The 20,793-nt window shown below is 47.0% G+C and overlaps 1 protein-coding gene across 1 annotated transcript; it reads left to right on the top strand.

Moving 5' to 3' along the window:
- Window positions 1-585: 585 nt before the first annotated feature.
- On the top strand, window positions 586-20,079 carry LOC144105026 (uncharacterized). The gene is made up of 8 exons (XM_077638238.1): window positions 586-737; window positions 815-897; window positions 2,560-2,791; window positions 9,576-9,647; window positions 10,564-10,662; window positions 13,660-13,752; window positions 19,350-19,442; window positions 19,947-20,079. Exons 1-8 carry the CDS (start codon window positions 731-733, stop codon window positions 20,027-20,029), a joined length of 762 nt encoding a protein of 253 aa, XP_077494364.1. The 5' UTR covers window positions 586-730; the 3' UTR covers window positions 20,030-20,079.
- Window positions 20,080-20,793: the final 714 nt, after the last annotated feature.

Below are 20,793 nucleotides of genomic sequence, written 5' to 3' on the forward strand. Positions count from 1 at the left end.
CGGGAGCAATGACTTCCAGCGGCTGCCGCTTAGGGACGCTGCCGACGATGAGTGTGCTTAAGCCCGCTCGCGCGGCGCCTTCCTCGTAAAAATACGTGGTCGCGGATTTCTTTTATTTCTTTATTTTTAGTGCAGGCCATAATTATCTCCATACTAACTCACATTTTGTACCTCACATCAAACAAAGTGCAATATTCCATGCGACGCGCAATGTAATGGCACATGGCCGTCCATTACAAGACCGCTTTGCCTTGAATATTCTTAATATGCGACAATCAGATGGCACCCGCACCAAACAAATGACTAGGACCAAGAAATTACTGCTGCACCGGACAACGGCGGCTACGCGAGGTGATATGGTCTGCTAAGCCCACTTTCTGTGAGCAGCGCCCTCAATCGACGACTGTTGGCGTTTACTAGAAACGAGCTACTGGTGCTCCGCACTTCACGACGCACGACTACCTCGGTGTCTGTTTTGATCAGCTGCGACACCTGAGCTCACTTGTGGGCAAGCGACTGTTAATTGAACGCACGTGTTTTGCTTGTCCTCGCAATGTTTGTCTTAATAACGCATGAGAATGAAAATGAGAGACATATTGTGCGGCATGATTGTTTGAAAAACTTCAAGCCGAAAGATATATCTGGTTACGATAAAACGAAAATTTATGAGGCCTTTTGGGAAGGGGATGATTCGACCCGCCCCGGTTATTACAATGCCTGCATACTTCACATGACAGGTAAGGTGTTTGGATCTTGGCACTGGCCTTTTGCATGGTAACAATGTAGTGATTGTCCTGATGTGCAAAAATTTCAGAAACAGAAGAAGAGGTGCACGAGTGGCGAAGGAGCCGCTGCAAGCGGCCCCGCAGACAGGGCAACGAAGCGCCGTCGAAAAAGGTTAGCTGCTGGTTGTCGCTGTCAGTAGACAGTAGTTGAATCTGCCAAATCGCATGTTTAATTGTTTCTGACTCTTTTGCACCAGCTGTGTTTGAAGGGCTGGATACTCATCATATGTGCACATTTTGCTAAGAAGGGCTTGGGGTTGGGACTGGGCTCGTTGGAATATCGTCATTTGCGATTAACGTCTCTGTCTCTCTAAGCACAAGCACCGCAGCCTCTGAAATTATAAGTACATTTTGCGACCGTGCGTACGCGTAGTTATGATGCTGTAGACAAGAGCGCTGGGTGGTGCGCTGCGGAACGGAAGAAATGAAATTTAACGCGAGCGCTCGACAGAGTAGCATGGACTGACGCCAACTCCACGAACCGTTGGCCGCTGTTGCCGAGATAACGTCTTGGTATGTTTGCGCCGAATGACAGTACCTAGAGAGCAGTTCCATTTGATTTGCTTTGCTTGTGACTACATGGTTATTTTTATTTCCAAGATTATTTAGGTTGGTGGAACAATACAGTCGCTGATAGCTCTTTATGGCAACCTAGCTATTTTTTACAAGCATGAGCATGCAAAGATGAGTGCCAGTCTCTGCTTTCTTAGCATACATGCAGCCCCAACGATCAACAATCCCTAGTATTCAAACAAGGTATAGTTATGGTTGCAGCTGTTTGTTGAAAATAGAAGTTACCTGTTCCTTGCTTCCAGTACAGATAGTCTTTGAAATGAAAGTAGTAACCGCATTATGTGTACATTAGGCATGAGAAGTGCATGCCATGGCTACATAGCCGGCATTCTTGCAAGCAAAAATTGAGTGAATGCACTTTGTTGCTTTAAATAGATTCTTGTTTGGCCCCCAACAACAAAGGGTTGCCTGCAACAGTCTGCTTTTCTATTCTCTGCAATCTGTCTCGGTGGCTTAAGTGTTGATGATGCTCGGAGACTGGCCCTGAAAGAGATGAGCATCGAAATGCTAGATGCCAATGCACTATGCGATGTCAGTGCTTGATAAAGAACCCCAGGTTGTTGAAATTATCTGTAACCCTTCACTACAGCGTCACTCATAGCCCAAGATGTTTTGGGAATTTAAACCTCATAAATTATTTTGTATTCTTTTCGTTCGACAGCATTAAATGAACTGACATTTGTAGCTTTGCATTAGCATGTTCGGTAGAGCTGTTTCACACAGTTCGGCAAAACATTCACGTTAACCCGCAGAGGAAGGACAGAACTCAGGAGAGGCGGTTACGTAGCATTTTTTTTCAACCGGATGTAAAGGCTCCCCCCTTCACTTGGCCGCCATCTCAGCATGCTTGAGCATGCACAGCAGACAGAGTAGCAGATGACGCCACTCCACCAAGCGTTACTATAGACTGTGCCATCGGCCAAAGGCTCCGAGTAGTCCTTGTGAAAGCACATGGCTTTTTGCATTTTTTTAGCATACAGCTCGGATAGTGAAGGCCTTTCATAAGCTTTCTTTCCTTCATGTGTTAACCTGCTCGAAATATGCTTTGTTGATAAAAAGGACGTTCATATCTAAAGGCACCTGCTTGATTTCCGTAAGGACATTTCAGGTGATGCTTCTTGGTATTCTAATATTCACTGCACACTGCGATTTCCTGTTTTTACGTGGAGTGAAAAATCAAATGGGGCTGATTGTGGTTTAGGCAAAGGCAGACAAGCAGGCCATTGGTCTGGCCCACCGAGCGGTAGAGGAAGAGCTCCTCTTCCCGAAAGCTGCCCTGGACGCCCAGCACGTGCAAGACAAAGTCCAGCTTCTGGAAGCCAAAGTTAAATCTCTTGAGGACAAACTTCGGCGCCAGATGCTGGAAATGGACTCAGTTGTCAGACTGAACAGGCAGCTTCAGGAAGCGATGCTGATCAAAATATTCCGAGCTGGTATGTTAAACTATGTTGTTTTTTGAACTATCATTTGCCAGTTGTTTGCATAAACATCTTCATGGTTGTGCTTTATAAATTAGCTCATTAGCATGTCTTTCAAGGGGATTGTTTGTTTTGTTATATATTTACTACTTGCTAACCAGTGTGCCATTTTTAAGGTAACACAGTATGCACAAAATGTGTATGCTACCCACATGTTGTGTTGTGTTGGGTTTAATGAAACATAGGCAACTAAGGCCATCATGCGCCAAACGCAAGGTTTGTGTGTTTGCATTAAGGGAAGAAACTAATACAAAACTTGGCTACATCGTGCCAAAATACATGCGCTTTCGAAAACATGGTCAAAAAAGCCAAATTTTGTCGAGCCACAGCGTCAAGAGAAATTGAGTTTTTAAATTGTAATGTCTATTACGATCGACTGGCTACAAATGTCTGATTGCAAGTAGGTGCTTAACTCCAAGATTTAAAAAGATAATATTTATAAATTGTTAATCAGCTTAGCTACTTAAAACAATTCGCTGGTTTTCTGGTCTCCGCCAACACTGGTAAGCTATGCTGAGAAAGCCATATTTTTACCCCAAAAAGCCTATTTTTGAAAATTACTTGGTCTTCCCTGTAACACATGATATAGTTCTTTCAGGAAGTTTTGTCACCATTGTGGCGTATGTGCCGTGATCTTGCTCTCGCCTTTTTAAAATTGATAAGGTTTTCCTGTGTTGGGTATTGTTGAAAAAATCTTCAGGCTTTATTTTGTTCCTTCTTTGCTTCTCTACATTCTTGTGTATACCAAACCTTGTGGCTTTGTCTTACACCACCGAAGGCTGAGGAATTGCTAGGCGCGCAGCAGCTATGATACAGGTTGTGAATATTTCTTTGGGTTCGTCGACGCCAAGGTTATCGAAAAATTTTTTATCCAGGCTGGCCTTTTCTTGAAAGGGGGACCAGTCGGATAAGTGTAGCTGGCAACAGTGAGGTTTGCTTGTGATGATTAAAGGTGAGGATGGTATGCTGATAATTACCGGCAAATGGCTACTTGCATAAACGTTGTGCAGGATATGCCATTTAAAATCTGTAACAACTGATGGTGAACTAAAAGATAAATCTAAGGGGCTAGTTTTTCCAATACATGGGGAGCAGTACGTGGGCTTTTTTTAGATTCAGTACACAGTCATTACTGCATTGTATAACATATTGTTACAGGTTCTATTTACAAATAATATTTACAAGGCAGGTCGAGAGGAGCCTGGTGCGCCGGCGGCAGGATACTTGACCTTCTCTTCTACTTCCAGCCGCCGCACGTCTTCTTTATTCCTCAGAGCCCATGCGCAGCACGTGACATTTCCCCGTTCGCAGACGAAGCCCTCTGGGCCAGTCAATCAATCGGGGTCCCGAGAGTGGAATGGCTTCAGCCGTGCGACATGCACGACCTGGGTTGTCCTTGAGCGGCGTCCTTGCGTTGATTGGGGAGAGATGACATAGTTGAGGTCATTGAGGCGAGCAACAACGATGAACGGGCCCGTGCAGTGGGATAGCAGCTTTTCTGATAAGCCACGCTTGCGTAGGGGCGTCCACAACCATACAACGTCGCCGGGCAGGTAGGAGACATCCTTGCGCCGGCGGTCATAACGCTGCTTAGAGCGATGCTGTGATGCCAAGGTGCGTATCCGGGCAATCCGACGGGCTTCTTCAGCGCGACATAGAGTGTTGGCAATAGAAGGCTCGGTGTCGAGAGAGAAAGGTAAGATGCTGTCGAGGGAGCTTCGAGGCGGACGGGCATAAAGAAGGAAGAATGGGCTGTAACCAGTTATTTCATGCCTCGACGTGTTATAGGCGTATGTAATGAAGGGAAGCACGTCGTCCCAGTTCTTATGGCGGGAATCGAGATACATGGCCAGCATGGTCGTGAGTGTCCGATTGGTACGTTCAACCAGTCCATTAGTCTGGGGGTGGTACGGCGTCGAGTGGCGAAAATGGCATGAACTAAGACGCAGAAGCTCTTCCACAACGTCTGCCGTAAACTGGCGACCGCGGTCACTGATAACAACTCGAGGAGGTCCATGCCGGAGGATGACAGCACGAAGAAGGAAGAGCGAGACCTCAGCAGCGGTGGCGCAAGGTAGGGCGGCGGTCTCACAGTAACGGGTGTGGTGATCAACGCACACTATAATCCAGCGGTTACCGTTGGACGAGCGGGGAAACGGGCCGAGCAGATCGAGTCCAACTTGTTCATATGGCGTGCTTGGAGGTGGCAAAGGATGCAGGCGTCCAGGCGGAGAAGTCGTGGGAAGCTTGAACCGCTGACACTGCACGCAGGTGGCCACGTAGCGCTGAACCATGTGACGCATTTTTGGCCAGTAAAAACGTTCTTTGATGCGGTTAAGGGTCCTGGCAAACCCCAAGTGCCCAGCCGTGACGTCATCGTGCATTGCCTGCAGAACAGAGGAGTACAGAGTAGCCGGAACGACGAGGAGAAAGCGCGCACCTCCAGGCGAGTAATTCGTTCTGTAGAGTAAACCGTCGCGAACACAGAAAGGGCTTGCGGATGTCGGGTCACGGGCTTCGGCAAAAAGCGGCGCCAAGTGCTGATCCTTGCGTTGTTCCATCTGGAAAGTGCCAAGATCTGGAAACTCTTGGGAAACAGCAGCGAGATAGTCATCGAAGTTTTCATCATCGGAAGTAGTAACCGTGAGCGGCAGCCGCGAGAGGCAATCTGCGTCGGCGTGTTGGCGGCCACTTTTGTAAGACACTTTGAAGTTACCTCTTGGAGGCGTAACGCCCAGCGGGCCAACCGACCGCAGGGGTCGCGTAGATTGACCAGCCAGCACAGAGAGTGATGGTCTGTGACGACTGTAAAAGCACGTCCATAAAGGTACGAACGAAACCGTTGTACGCCGAAAACAACGGCGAGACACTCTTGCTCTGTAACAGTGTAATTGCGTTCCGACTTGCTGAGGGTGCGACTTGCATAAGCGACAACGTGTTGATTGCCCTCATGGCGTTGGATAAGCACAGCACCCACGCCGATGCCGCTGGCGTCAGTGTGGAGTTCAGTCGGTGCTGTCGGGCAGAAATGACGCAATATTGGCCGCGAGGTGAGGAGAAACTTGAGCTGCCGAAACGCGGAGTCGCATTCGGGAGTCCAGTGGAAAGGGGTGTCTTTCTGCAGGAGACTTGTAAGCGGGTAGGCTAAATCAGAAAACTTGGGAACGAAACGCCGAAAATATGAGCAAAGTCCTAGGAAACCCCTGAGCTCTTTCACTGATTTGCGTTCTTTGACACTGCTTACAGCTTCAACCTTCTGCGGGTCGGGTCTGAGGCCATCCTTGTCAACGAGATGACCAAGCACAGTAATTTGGCGTTCACCGAAGCGACACTTCTTCGAGTTCAGCACGAGGCCCGCTCTCTCTATGCAGTCTAGGACAATGGCTAAGCGGCTGTTATGTTCGGCGAAGGTCCTACCAAAAATAACAACATCGTCCAGATAACACATGCAAACTTGCCACTTCAGGCCACGTAAAAGCGTATCCATAAATCGTTCAAAAGCGGCAGGAGCGTTGCAAAGGCCGAAAGGCATAACATTAAATTCATACAACCCGTCAGGTGTCACGAATGCTGTCTTCTCTTTGTCTTGCGGGTGCATCGGGATCTGCCAGTACCCGGACCGTAGATCCACCGAGGAAAAGTAGGAGGCTGAGTGGAGGCAGTCAATGGCATCATCAACGCGCGGGAGCGGGTAAACATCCTTCTTTGTGACAGTGTTAAGCCGGCGGTAGTCGACACAAAATCGCCAAGTGCCATCTTTCTTTTTGACAAGGATCACTGGAGCAGCCCACGGGCTTGAAGATTCCTGAATGATGCCGCGGTGCAACATGTCACGGACTTGTTCATCGATTATCTGACGTTCGGAAGGCGAGACGCGGTATGGCTTCTGGCGAATCGGCTGTGCAGATCCAGTATTGATCATGTGATGGGTACGGGAAGCTGGAATCGGCGGTGGTTGGTCGCGACCAAAGTCAAACACGTCCGCATGCTTCATAAGAACGGCCACTAGTACCTGGCGGTCGCTAGTGGGTAGGGATTTGTTGACCATTTCTAGGAGTTGAGAGTCGCTCAGATCGCGGCGTCTAGTTGGACGAGACACGTTGTCAGTGATCGCGGCAACTGGTACAGAAAAACGTTCTTCAAAGCCAGCAAGTTTTAAACCACATGGCAATACTGCAGGTTCGTTGGAATGATTGACAGTCCAAAGAGTGGCATGGCCCTTGGTCACATGGACGACGCTGCGGGGTACTAGCACACTTTTCTTTGCACAGTTAAGGGAACAAGGTTCCACCACAGCATCGAAGGCATCAGAAATCGTGCTCGAGGACACAACGGGAACGAATATGGCAGACATTGCTGGAACGACGGTATCTTCCGAGACAGAAAACACTTGGGCAACCACTGGCGAGTCTTCTATGAGAGCTTACCGAAGGCCAGGACTTAACGATATGCCACCACTGCGGAAGTCGAGAGTAGCGCCGCACTGGTGCAAAAAGTCAATACCGAGGATGATGTCATGCGTAGAACGAGGGAGCACCGTGAATTCAGTTCGGAACATGTGGCCAGCGATCACTACATTCACAAAACAAATACCAATCGGAACCAATGATTCTCCCCCTACACCCCGGAATATAACAGCACGATCCCAAGCGAACATTATTTTACGACCCAGACGGTTCTTGAAAGTTGAACTCATCACTGACACCGTGGCACCAGTGTCCACTAAGGCCATGACGCAAATACCGTCCACTAAAACTTCAAGGCGGTTCCTTAACATAACAATGGGCAGAGGAATTGGCACTATCGATGATCCGGCGACCGCACCTCCATCGGCCGCACACGCTAGTTTCCCGGGGACGGTGGGGAACGACGTTGGGGGGAAGGCGAGCGGCGAGAGCGGTGCGGAGGTGGAGTCAGACTTCGGTCAGAGGCAGGGGAGTCGTTCCGTGGTGGCGCGTAACTGGATGGGCGCTGAGACGATGTGAAGACACGGTCATGAACAGGCGCATTGAAACTCAGGCGAGGGTTCGACCATTGGCGCTGGGAGCGGGAAAACTGGCCCCGGCGACGGCAGAATCTAGAGATGTGACCGATCATACCACAGCGGTAACAAAGTGGTGGGTCGGGGGGGCACTCGGGATAACACTCCTCGTAGCCAGTGTCGAAACGACCATCGTACTCCGGCTGCCGCAGGTGGCGTTGCGGATGAGCTGGCGCCCTGGGGCCGGGGCGGGTGATCCGGGGAGCGTCGCTGTAATCAATGCGAGTAGCACTGGTAGGGGCCTGGGCAGACAAACTCCAAGGGGAGGAGCGGTAGGCGGGAGCCGCCTGCAGAGAACAGCTCCCATACGGGACCTCACTGCGGCGCGCAAGATCTTGATGCCGGGAGAGTTCGTCAAGCACGATTTGACGAATGACGTCAGGGAGAGTCGCCGCATTCACAGGCTCGTGGCAATCCACGCTGGCGACGGTGGTGACGTTAGGCAGGCGACCGAACTTGGGAGTAATTCGACGCAGTTTTAGAGCTTCAAAGGTGCGGCAGTGCTTGATGATATCCGTGGGCGAGTCTAAATTTTCTTTACTAATAAGAAAGCTGTAGACGTCCTCTGCGATGCCTTTGAGGAGATGACCAACGCGATCCTCGTCGGACATACTGGGATTAACGACTGTGCACAGCTTCAAGACCTCTTCTATGTAAGTCGTGCAGGTCTCTCCAGGCACTTGCGCTCTCTGAAGCAAAGACTGCTCAGCGCATTTTCGTTTGGCAACAGTATCCCCGAAGCAGCTGCGGAGCTCTTCCATGAAGCGGTCCCAACTTGTTAATGATGCCTCATGGTTTTCGAACCAAGTTAGCGCTGTGCCATCGAGAAAGAAGACGACATTGGCCAGCTGAATAGTGGCATCCCAGCCGTTGTATTTGCTCACCCGCTTGTAATTGGTGAGCCAATCATCCACGTCTTCGCCAGCCTTCCCGGAAAACGTCCGCGGCTCACGGTAGTGCTACCAAGCGGGCGTTGCGGCGCCGGTCGGGCGTGCGTCGGCTTCCTTGGGCATTTGCACGGGCAACGGTGGCAATCCGGCGATTCTTCGGCTGCAGCGTTTGCGAGAGGGGTCCGTGGTGATCGACCCAGCACCTCCACCACACTGTTACAGGTTCTATTTACAAATAATATTTACAAGGCAGGTCGAGAGGAGCCTGGTGCGCCGGCGGCAGGATACTTGACTTTCTCTTCTACTTCCAGCCGCCGCACGTCTTCTTTATTCCTCAGAGCCCTTGCGCAGCACGTGACAATATTTTAAAATGTGACCTCTGCTGTCAGTTTGTTCAATTCCCCAAAAGGACGAAGGAGCATTAAAATCTCCAATCAAAAGATATGGCTCTGGTAGTTGTTTTAAAAGTGCATCCACATCCTCAAGTTTTAGTGTCATAGTAAGATAGATGGAACATACCACTATGGTTTTAAAATGAAGAGCAGTGGCTGCAACAATTTCATGTTCAGTCTGCAGATTTACTTCTCGAGCTGCACTACCACTCTTAACAACAAACAATAGCATCACCTCCAGCGAGCCTACTAGCTTGCTCTGCATCTGCATGTAGCAGATGCCCCCCAAATGATGTGGCAATAAGGACAAAAGCTTGAGCCACTTTACCAGTGGCAGAAGCAATTTAATTTACACCTTTTGCTGCTTGATTGTATGCAGCGATAACCCTGCAATAATTCTGTTCTTCTGTTAGCAGAAGTGGTACCTGTCGCTGAAGAGGCCAATTTTGATGTGTTGCGAGATTCGCAGGGAAACGAAGCATTACTCGGTAAGACGACTGCTTTTCAGTAATGTGTGCAGTCCTTTAACTCATCTGCTTGAACACGCAATGAGACAGGTCTGAAGTAAACTTGTTCTAATGAACTTAGCCTTCTGAAGCTTAGCTTACTCAACAGAACATGCAATGCATTTGTCAGTTGTTCTGTGTTAGAAAAAGGCAGTGTTGTAGCATTGCTTATTTTGTTGTCACCGCTGCTGCTGCATCGTGTGCAATTCTTCGTTATTGCTTCTTAGATCCTAGGAGCCTAGAGTGTTCAAACCTATAATTCCTCAAAATGTTTTGCTTCCTGTGAACAGCTTTGTCATTATGGGGCAAAGCCGCACTTTAAGTTGTGTGAAAATGTCAAGACTGGCAGGGATGCACTTGTGCAGCACAGGCCTTCATATCCAATCCAAATTCATGTTTTCAAGACATTAAGCATAAATGGCATGAACAACTAAATATGCATATAGTGGAGTGTAATCTTGCCATGTGCTCCGTCCTGTCAATTTTGGGTTGTTTTCCTTTATTTATGTTTCATGTATTACAAGTACGAATTAGAACATGATATGACTTACAAACATCAGCTTAGGCGTAGCTGAAGTCCTTGCTCTTTTGGCTGTTGAGGCCATTCATTCACAAGTTTGCCAGATGTAACGAAAAGTGTGCTGTTAGTATTTATGCTTAAGTGATCTTTGTTTTGGTCCTATAGCCTATAGACTTGCAGAAAAATTGAGGTCATTCTCACCTCTTGATGTCTAAGGTAGGTTGGTAACATTTGGCACTATAACCACGGCTTGTCAAAGAGGAAATATTAAGATTATGTCATACCAAGTGATTAGCAAGGTGGTGAGCACTTTTGGTGGCTCCAGGCCTCTGCAAGAGCTACTCTCACCCCTCCACATAAATGTTTCTGGTCAATCAGTGGACACTGCCCCTGCCCCCGCCATTGCAAGCATCCACCGACCAAGCGAAACGAGCATGGTGCCTGAACAAGCAGTGGCCCTGGGCACGCCTGCGCACGGTGAGCCTCTTCGACTGCCGTGTGTTGCCACATGTGTCTGTCATATCGGCGGAATGATCCTTTATAAGACATGCTAGCCTGATTGATTATCTTTTTGGGAACATTACCAATGTTTTCTTTCAAGTCAAGGTTGCTGCTTTGCTGAGAGAATTGCTAATGAAATATTACCCGATTTGAGTGGCCCCTCAAATGACATAGCAAGTCAATCAGAAATGTACTTATTACGTTGTCTCGAGTACAGGAATTCCTGAGAACTCTCTGGCTAGTCGGAGATGCCGCTTCCGAAGGCTGGAAGTCCTGTCGCAAAGGTAAAAAAAAAGGAAATAATGCTCTTTTTGAGCAGATGCTCCGTGACTCCACCACAAACTGAGGTGCTTTTAGCGAAAGTTTTCTTGCACAAATGCATGTTTCGACTCTGCTGGCCCGAAAGACGGGCGTTCGATCTAGGCTGCGACGGTCGAATTTCGATGGAAGTGATGTTCTAGAGGCCCGTGTACTGTGGGATGTAAGTGCACGTTAAAGAACCCCAGATGGTCGAATTTTCCGGAACCCTTCACTATTGCTTCCCTCATAGCTGAGTCGCTTTTGGACGTTAAACACCTCTAAACCAAACTAAACCGTTTTGAGCCCTACTGAGCGTGATATGGGTGGATGGGTGGATATGCATTTATTCAGATGACAAGGTCTAGGATACAGGGGCAAAAGGCAGATAAGCTCTCCCTGGCGGGGCCCATGCGCCCAGTTGCTAGCATGCAGCAAAGGAATCGGACATCGTACATATTAATATATACAAAAGGACTGTTCTACAAAGGAAAGAATGAAGTGCACACTTTTGCAAAGACATATTAATACAGAGAAGAAATGATGTGATATAAAAATTTCACAGATAACAACAACAAGCACCTAAAAACGTTCTGTATGCGCAGTGTTTTAATCATTCAGACAACTAAGGAGATAAGCTTTAGCATTTTGTTTGAAAGATTTCTGGGAGACACATTTTTTAATTTCTATTGCCTGTGTATGTTTGTTGCGAACACTGGGAGTTAAATATGAAAGCATCTGGGTTCCATAGCTGGTTTCTTCCTAGTCCCTTGTCTTTTTTTGTGCGGTTTCAAGATGCACTCTATTATTAGTCACCAACTATCTCGTCTCTCTGTATTATACTTGGGAATTCTGTAGTTGTGCCTTAATTTGTAAGGCACGACATGCTTCATGCAGGCATGCTTCCGAGAGCTCATGCCACTGGTGTTGCTGTGTATAACAGTGGCCTTCAAGTGACAGCCAGTACGGTGTCGAGTTTGGCGCAGCCTGAAACTGCCCTCAGTTGCTTGCATGATTGCATGTGTGCATTCTGTCAATGGAGAAATGACGTACTGAGACTGTAGACAAGGCGTGTTAGGAGTTGGTGCTGTGAAACTTCGCGAATTTGTTGCCGCGTCTGCCTTGACCACATAGTCGATGCAATCACAATGTCTCCAAACAGTCTGCAAGTCTTATTTCTAATATTATGTCTGAAGAGTACATGCATTGCAGCAGAGTTCAATTTCCGTACCTTGATGAAATCTTGAGTGTGCATCATTGCCTGCTGGATTGGGTCGTGTATTCCTTGAGGTCCAGACTTGCGTATTAGTGTTTCACATAAATCCGTTGCTCATCTTCTAACAAACAAGGTTATGCAACATGAGAGGAAATAAAACTTTGATGTGTGTATGATTTCAAAAAGCACTGCAGATGACAGCTGCCTCACGCGGGGACAGTGTCATGATCGCAAGATGCCATCCAGTGCCGAAACGGCGCTTGATCTGCAGAAGGTCGAGAAAGAACGTGGCTGCAGCACGGAAAGGAAACCTCCTTTGACTTGGCTTCACCAGCTATATACAGCAGGAAACTGAGTGCATGATCATATAACAGGTGTTACATGGAAGACTAAGTAATTCAAAAATAGGCTTTTTGGATTAAATATATGGATTTTGCAGCATAGTATTACCATTGTTGGAGGGCACCAGAAAACCAGTTAATTGTTTTAAGTAGTAAGCTGGTTAACTAAATTTTAATAATGATCTTGACTATTAGAGTTAGGCACCTAGTTATAATTAGAATTGTAGCCGGTGATTACTAATAGCCATAGCAGCTTTTGGATTTTCAATAGCGCGGTTACCCTCGAAGCAGTGGCTCGAAAAAATTTGGCTACATTGTTCCAAAATACATGCGCTTTTGAAAGCATGAAGGCAAAGCAACCTTTCCAGTGCACGTAACTAGTCAAAGAAGCCAAATTTTGTCGAGCCAGAGCACCGAGCGCAACCATGTTTTGAAATTCTGATAGCTGATGTGGCTATTACTAATGACCGGCTACAAACCTCTATTTGCAACTAAGTGCCTAACTGTAATAGTTAATTATTAAAAATTAGTTAACCAGCCTACTACATAAAATGATTCGTCAAAATTCTCTGGTGTCCTCCAGCACAGGGAATACCATGCCGCAAAAGCAATATTTTTAACCCAAAGAGCCTATTTTTGAAAATTACTGTGTCTTGCCTATAACACCTGGTATGTACTCAAGTTTTGTACGTGAGGCTTCATGCACATATTTGCACAAGAACAGATGTATGCAAGCCATAAATTGATTTGTCTAGCCTTAGTATTTTCCTTTAGGGTGACTTTAAATGATCTTTCATTGAGCCTGTGGCGGCGATGACCACTTTTATTGCTTGTCACACGAAGGATATGTCTGATAGCCAGATGTGTTCTGCTCATGCTCTGGAGGTTTACATTTCGTGCCTGCTGAAGCAGTGGCTCTGCAGCCCTGTAGTTGCAGAAAAAGAGATCATTCTCACTTCTGAAGATTTTTGATTTTTGGCAACGTCTGACAGTGGCCTGTCAAAGAACATATATTAGAAGGTCATAACACATGCCTTGCAAAGTCGTGAGCAGCTTTCGTGGCTAGATGCCCTGCAAGAGCTACTCTCATCCCCTGAAAATATGTTTCTGTTCAATTAGTTGACGCTGCCACTAATATAGTGAGCTGCCACCTGCCAGTGGAGACGAGCCTGGTGATGAATGAAGCCATGGCTTGGGACACACCTGCACACGGTGAGCCTACTTAACTGCCGTATGCTGCCACACTTGTTCCTAGCCCTTGTGTTTAATATGTGCACTGCATGATGCTTTTGCAGCACTGGAAGACTCGTGGGAAATTTCTAAGCACAGTGGTTGGCACCGGATTTAACATACTGTACTTGCTCATTAGCATACAGTGCCGTATGGCTGCAAATCAGAGCTATACGGCTTCCACAGACTCTTCGTAGTTGAAGAAAAATTCTTCCTGGTCCAGGTTTGAACCTGGTTCTAGGGATGAATTTTTCTTCAGCTACAAAGTTTCAAAAAAAGCTGTATAGCTTTCCATTCTTGCCATATGGCTGCGCTTGGGTTGATGCTAACTACTACCTTATTACAAATCTACGCCACCTTGGGTGATTCCCTTAAACATTGGACCACTAACACCCTGTTGTTATGTCAGGCTTGCTTGCAGTTAGCGGTGTGTAAGAGTAGAAAGGTAGGAATCAGCTGCGTGAGTAAGGAAATTGGGGGCATTTAATTAAGGTGACTATTCAGTGCCAAGCTCTCCGTGGCTTTGTGTTAATGCAGGTGCCCTTCTGATGCCTCTTCCTTACCCAACAGCCACAGCCACACTCACGATGAGCTGCAAGCAGACAGCAGCATAAAACTTGCCGGCTGTCCCTGCTACAGCTGTCAGTAGTCTTGCAAACGGTGAGCCTATTTGATTGTTGTGTGCCATGACACATATGTAGCATGTGCACTGAATGAAGGTGTGTTAGACAGAGTGACAGTGGAAGCTCAGTTGAGCACTGTGCAATAAGCATAAAAGTGTGATAAAGATAATCATACGGAGCTTAAATCTGCTCGTTGCCATTTCTTCACCCACGATTTACCATCAATGTTAAAGAATAACCCTCAAAAGTTCTGGCAGACGATAAACCCTTCGAATCATCCTTATATAACTTACCAATGCTGAAGGAGGCAGTGTTCCTGTGGTTGAATGCGCACAAGCTCGTAACGACGCATTCACTTCAGTGTTTACTCGAGAAGAAGTTTATTCAGTCCCTGCTACTACGAATCATTCTAATACCTCAATGTCCGAAATAGTTATTAGTGAGACTAGTATCTTATCTTTACTAAGGAAACTTAAAACGACTTTCAGCGTCTGATCACCTTGGTTTTATTAACAAAATACAGTAGCCGACGCGTAATTCGGACTCCAATAATTCGGACTTGTAGAATATTTCAGACCTCGATGAGGCACCCACCATCAGTCACCCCATAGAAGCGCATACATATTCGCGATAGATATTTCGGACTTCAAAAGTCCGAAAGGTCGATTTTTCGGACTAATTTCAGTCGCCTGCAAAATCGGCCAGCTTATCGGCTTTTCGCCGGCGCAAAAGACGCCATCTTGGATCGAGGTGGATTTGCGCTGCAGTTGGATTGGATTGACATACTTTCGGCGCCTTTGCGTTGTGCCTCCATTGAAACGCGGCCACTGTGGTCGGGTTGCAACCCGGGTACTCCTGATCAGTAGTCGAGCGCCCTAACTACTGAGCCACCGCGGCGGGTCTCACGTTCGCCATTCGCCGTTTCGTCACTTGGTTTCTCTGAACCCGTCGACTGAGTGGCGCTCAGTCATCACGAAGTTACATTCGTTTGCCGTTTTATGATTGCGTCCGGTGGTTCCGCCGCTTTCAACGAAAAGTGCCTTATCTTGCGTGTTTGACGAACTGTGTGGTGCACACTTGTGTTGTGGGTAACATGGTCCCGCCGGGCCCGTCAAAGAAGCGTGGGAAATATTCCAACTAATTGCGGTGACCTTGCTGTCTCGCGTGTGCAGTGAAAGCACAACTTTGGCGCAAATACAGGCGCAAATCATCGCCAGCAAGAGAAAATTTCCGCAATGTAAAATCAGTGACATTTTAATGCCGATTTCATCTCTATAAGGTGAGTTTTTTGTACTTCACGGATATTTCGGACTGTTCGATTATTCGGACCATTTGCCGGGTCCCTTCGAGTCCGAAAAATCGGTCGGCGACTGTACTCAAGAACTCATCTGAAGATATCCATCGCATCTTGTCCGCTATTTTTTCGCAATCCCTTTCATCTGGTTTGGCTCCACGTGACTGGTGCCTAACAAAGGTTGTGCCTATTTTAAAGTCCGGTGATCGTTCTTCACCACTCAATTATCGACCAATTTCATTAACTAGCATGATTTGTAAACTCACTGAACACGTGATTCATTCGCAGGTTTTTAACTGTTTAGAACAACACATCATCTTTAAATACCAAAATGGCTTCCGTAAAGGGTACTCGTGGGAAATGCAACTTGCTGGTTTCATCCACGAACTTCATTAATCTGTTGATGCTGGAATTCAAGTCGTCTCCATATTTCTTAATTTTTCCAAAGCTTACGACAGGGTACCTCATAACTGGTTATTAACCAAATTAACACTTCTTAATATTCGCCCTCTCGTTAATGCATGGGTTAAAGATTTTTTTTGTTCCAGGCTTCAGTTTACCAGTGCCAATAACCATAATTCGTCTCTCAGCCAAGTACATTCTGGCGTCCCACAAAGAAGAGTGCTTGGCCCCTTGCTTTTTTTATATTTATTAACGATTTACCTAACTCCATTTCTTCCCAACTGCTTTTTGCCGACGATTGTGTAATTTATCGTTAAATTTACACTAACGAAGATTCAAAAGCATGGCTTTTTGGGCTTGTTGGTGCATGATCAAGCAAGAGACTATAGCGCAGAGTAGACAGGACACAGAAGAAACGAACAACACGAGCGCTCATGTTGTTCGTTTCTTCTGTGTCCTGTATACTCTGCGCTATAGTCTCCTGCTTAACGAAGATTGCCTAGCCTTGCAATCCGACCTCGAGACAGTAACAGCGTGGTGCTCTACTTGGCTTATGCAACTTAACCTTTCCAATATAAAATTTATGTCTTCTACTTGCCGAATGTCTCAATTTCAAACAGCGTGTTAATGTGGTGTCTTCCCGTTCATTCAGACACCACATTAACCTTATTCTTGCATCTGATAATCGGTCATTAAGCCTCTTAAAACATAACTTAAAGCATGATCCCTCTCACTTCCGGTTACGTGCTTACACCACTCTTATTCGACCTAAAATTGAAAATGCTAAGGCTATTTGGGACTCTCATCAAGCATATTTAATAAATAACATCGAATCATTGCAGAATCGCGCAGCTCGTTTCATCTACTCTGACTATTCACGTCATTTCAGCATCAAAGCCTTGAAGAAACGCGCTGATCTGCAAGGTCTATATCTCCGTGGTAAAGTTGCACGCTTATCTCTTTTTCATAAACTGTATCATCAATCAACGCTTCAAATTTACTTTTTTTCTTTGCCTTCCTCCATTTTTGACCGCCGCGACCATCCGTTTAAAATTAAGCGCTTGTCATGCCGTACATCTAACCATGCACATTCATTCATTGCACGCACTATAACCAACAGGAACGCTCTCCTTTCAGATGTTGCTACCACCACTGATCCGGAGAAATGTTATAAACTAATATCTGCCACTACTTCTGCGTAACATCTTTTAGTACATTGTTAACTTACCAGTGCGTTAGGTTTTTGTCTTTTATTTCTGTCATTGATAATTGTCGTTGCTTTATTTTCATGCCGTTGTGGATAGAATTGTGTAACTTGTATTAACTTTACTCTGTTAATATTTCTGTTTCTTGCCATTTATGTTTTAATGTTTAATTATGTCGTTTTTTTATTTTTATTCCTAGGATCCATATGCTTTTATCTGTTTTTGTTTGTAGTTTCTTGAATTCTTGGCTTATTTATTTTGAATACTTTCCTGTACCGCCCCCCCCCCCCCCCATGTAATACCCTCAAATTGAGGGCCTTTAGTGGTATTTTGTATAAATAAATAAATAATTGTGTATAATGAGTGGAGTGAGTCGCACCAGGTGCACCAGGTCGCACCAAACGCACTTTTGCTATATCAAGGAAAAGTTAGTGAATTATTCTTTTTCTTCTTGCTGGCAATTTCTCGTATTTACATGATTGTAAGTCAACTGGAATGTATGTAGACCCCCTTTCGATCACATGTCAGAAAGAAAACTGAGGTCGCTTAAGCTTCGCTTTTACTCTCTGTCCGGCTGCTGTCGGCTGCCGCGCATGGGCACATTCCAAAACAAAAATGTGTTAGTTACTGTACTACTCGTGCACACTTGTGCCATCGTTCACTAGCACTGCCGTCGTGATTGCTGCTGCGGTCCCACAGCACGTTGTTCTAACGTCTAGCAAAATCATGCATTTCGCTAACAACCACACCATGATGTTGTGTGGAAGAGCTGAAAACTTTGCCTCGATGCTCCCGCCACACCTGTATCGCCCGTTCCGAGATGTCGAACGCGCGGCCTCGCGCGTATTTATTTGTTTCTTAGGCGTAAAGAATGACAGTCTTCTTGAATGCAGCCGTGAACGAGCACTGGACGCTTATCGGACTCAGAGCACAAATAGTGATCTACGAAATACTGTATTATAAACTTGTGAAACGTGAGCGGCAGTCATTAGATGCATGAGAACCGAAGCGAAACTACACGTGAGCGTCGTCGGCTCTTCCGTTAGCTACCAACGCTCCCCGGCACCGCTGTCGTTCCGAGTGGCGGTGCCGCCACTATTGGAACAGTGGCCCTTCCAACTGACAACACTCCCTTGAGCATTGAGTGCACAGTTTAAAAAAAGAAAAAACTTGGAGGATGTTTGAGCTTTTCCTTTAATAGTAGAACGCGATAGCGCTTTGTGCTGCCTCCGCTATCTGCAGCCACATGTGGAGAGGGGTGTCCTGGTTTGCTGCTTATCAACAGCCGCCACGTACTGCCGTGCGCAAAGACGGGGTGCCAGTTCTACGCATTGACCTAGCAGCTGCTCTTGGCCAGCATCAAGAGGAATGCGATGGAGCAGCGCAGCAAAAATTAAACCATGCTGTGGTATCCCTATTATCTCGTTTGTCGCCTTTATTTATGGTGTCACGCTTTGGTTTTGATTCTAAGCCGACCCCCCCCCCCCCCCACTTTAGATTTTCAAATAAAAAAAATGGCTGTGGTTTAGCTCTGGTTAAACCTTGAGTGACGCGGTAGCTACAACTGGCCGAGGGGAACTTGCTCAGTTGAAGTGCAAAGTCAGTCTTTCGCCGCTCCTTTTAGCCGAGTGTTCCTTCTTCATCTTCGGCCCCCTTGACACGGAACATTCGCGCAGCTGTTGCAGCTCGATTTCGCCGCAGTGTCGCGCCGCTGGCGGCAGCAGCTGCTTCACACCACGTCATCAGCCACGGCGCCGCCAGCAGCTGCTCCGAATCACGTAACCAGCCAGGTGATCGTGGAGGCGCCGCCACGGTCACGTGCTGCCGCCAGCCTGAAGGCTCTAAATGCTACCGTTATGTGGTTATCGCTAAAAATTAGGTTGACTTACAATTGTGTAAACACGGTAGTTGGGTGTGTAGGTGGGGGGGGGGGGGATCATTTATTTGCACATGTGGGGGAACAGGTGTTTGTGTTAGGCGACTTTTGGATCAGCGGTAATCTTTCCTTGGTATCTTGCTACAGTAAGTGCTGCTCAATCATTCCTTTCCACCCAGTGGCCACAGCCACACCCATGGCAAGCTGTGGAATTTCAGCGGCCTCAGATCTGCAGGTCAACCCAGCGATGGTTGTAGGCACCCCTGCAGATGGTAAGCCCTTTGACTATTGTTTTGCCAACACATGTTTGTGTGCATGTTGTATGAACTGATTCTTAACAAAGGATTCACAGAAGCTGTATTGTGTACGGCCACAAATGCATTGCAAGCCAAGTTATTGGCCCCATGTTTGATGCATTTCACCAGGGTTTGAGAATCATGAGCACAGTTTAAAAGCCCCATCACAAGAAAATGCAGTAGCTTTAGTCAGTGTGTGTACTTCCAGGTCGTACAGGAAATCACTTCGACGTTTGTGGATTTAGTGTATGTCTAATCAGTTGGAAGGAACATCCCTGTTTCATTTCTCAGTGCGCAACATGTGTTAAGGTTGAACGGCTCACGATGACACACTAATGTTTTCGCCTTCAGCATATGAGCAGTCTTAAGGGCCCTTTGAATTTTTTTACAGGTTCTGCTAAGGTAGACAATGAGCTAGACTTCAGACTGTTGCTGCTTCTAAAGTTCTCATGGGTGTACTTTTGTTTGTTTGTTTTTCAGCCCCACAACTAGGAAGGGCTGCACAAAAAAGCCTGCTGCACGTGTTTCTAATAGTACGTTTTCATTTCATTTGTATTGGATGATGCGCCAGGTACAGACCACCTTGAGTGCCTGAATGAATTCTCGGTTTCAGTAGCTGAATCCTGCATGTAGCATAGAGCGGCAGTAGTAATGCTGTGTGACATTCCTTGTGTGCTACGAGGTACATTGTTCGACGGCGCGGCGTAGACGGAAACCCAGGTATTTCTTTGTGTGTGCTACGAGGATCCACTTTCGACGGCGCGGCGTAGACGAAGGGACCCGCCGCCGTGACAGCGGCATCATCAATTACCCAGCCATGCTCTTTGAGTGACGACCAGAACAACCGGACCCGCCGCCGCCGCCGCGGGGAAACAGGCTTTATCCTCCCCAATTTCCGGGCACATTCCAGGACAAGGGAGCTGTCAGCGGGCCAGAGCGCGCCGTACCACAGCCGACGCTATGCGCTACCGCGAAGACAACATTCTTTCCCTCCTTCCCCTTTCGACGTGGGCTATCGCCGGGAAGGCACCCACAGCTTCCCGCCGTGCCTCGTGAACAAAAGCGCATTCCCAGAAGGGCCGTAACGGACACCTGTCATGGCGGACAGGCAGTACTCGCCAAGAATGTGGAAAGACAGGCGCTAGTGAATTAGCTCCGAAGAGAGAGCCTGTGTATACTCTCACTTGAGAGAGAGTGGTGGCGTTTTTGTTGTTTATTTAGTTTGTATTGTTAACAGACTCTGGGTTCGAGGCTAAGCCCAACCCAAGGGGTGGTCCCCATCTCGCATGTTATTTTTCATTGGAGAATTGATGCTTTGGGCGGGCCA

Source organism: Amblyomma americanum, chromosome 9 (genome assembly GCF_052857255.1).
Source record: "Amblyomma americanum isolate KBUSLIRL-KWMA chromosome 9, ASM5285725v1, whole genome shotgun sequence".
In the NCBI taxonomy this organism is placed as follows: Eukaryota; Metazoa; Arthropoda; class Arachnida; order Ixodida; family Ixodidae; genus Amblyomma; species Amblyomma americanum.

Bases quoted from the DNA above. Each gene is read 5' to 3' on its own strand.
- LOC144105026 (XM_077638238.1), top strand. The intron at 898-2,559 runs GTTAGCTGCTGG...ATTGTGGTTTAG, and splicing joins ACGAAGCGCCGTCGAAAAAG to GCAAAGGCAGACAAGCAGGC. The intron at 9,648-10,563 runs GTAAGACGACTG...CTGGTCAATCAG, and splicing joins GGGAAACGAAGCATTACTCG to TGGACACTGCCCCTGCCCCC.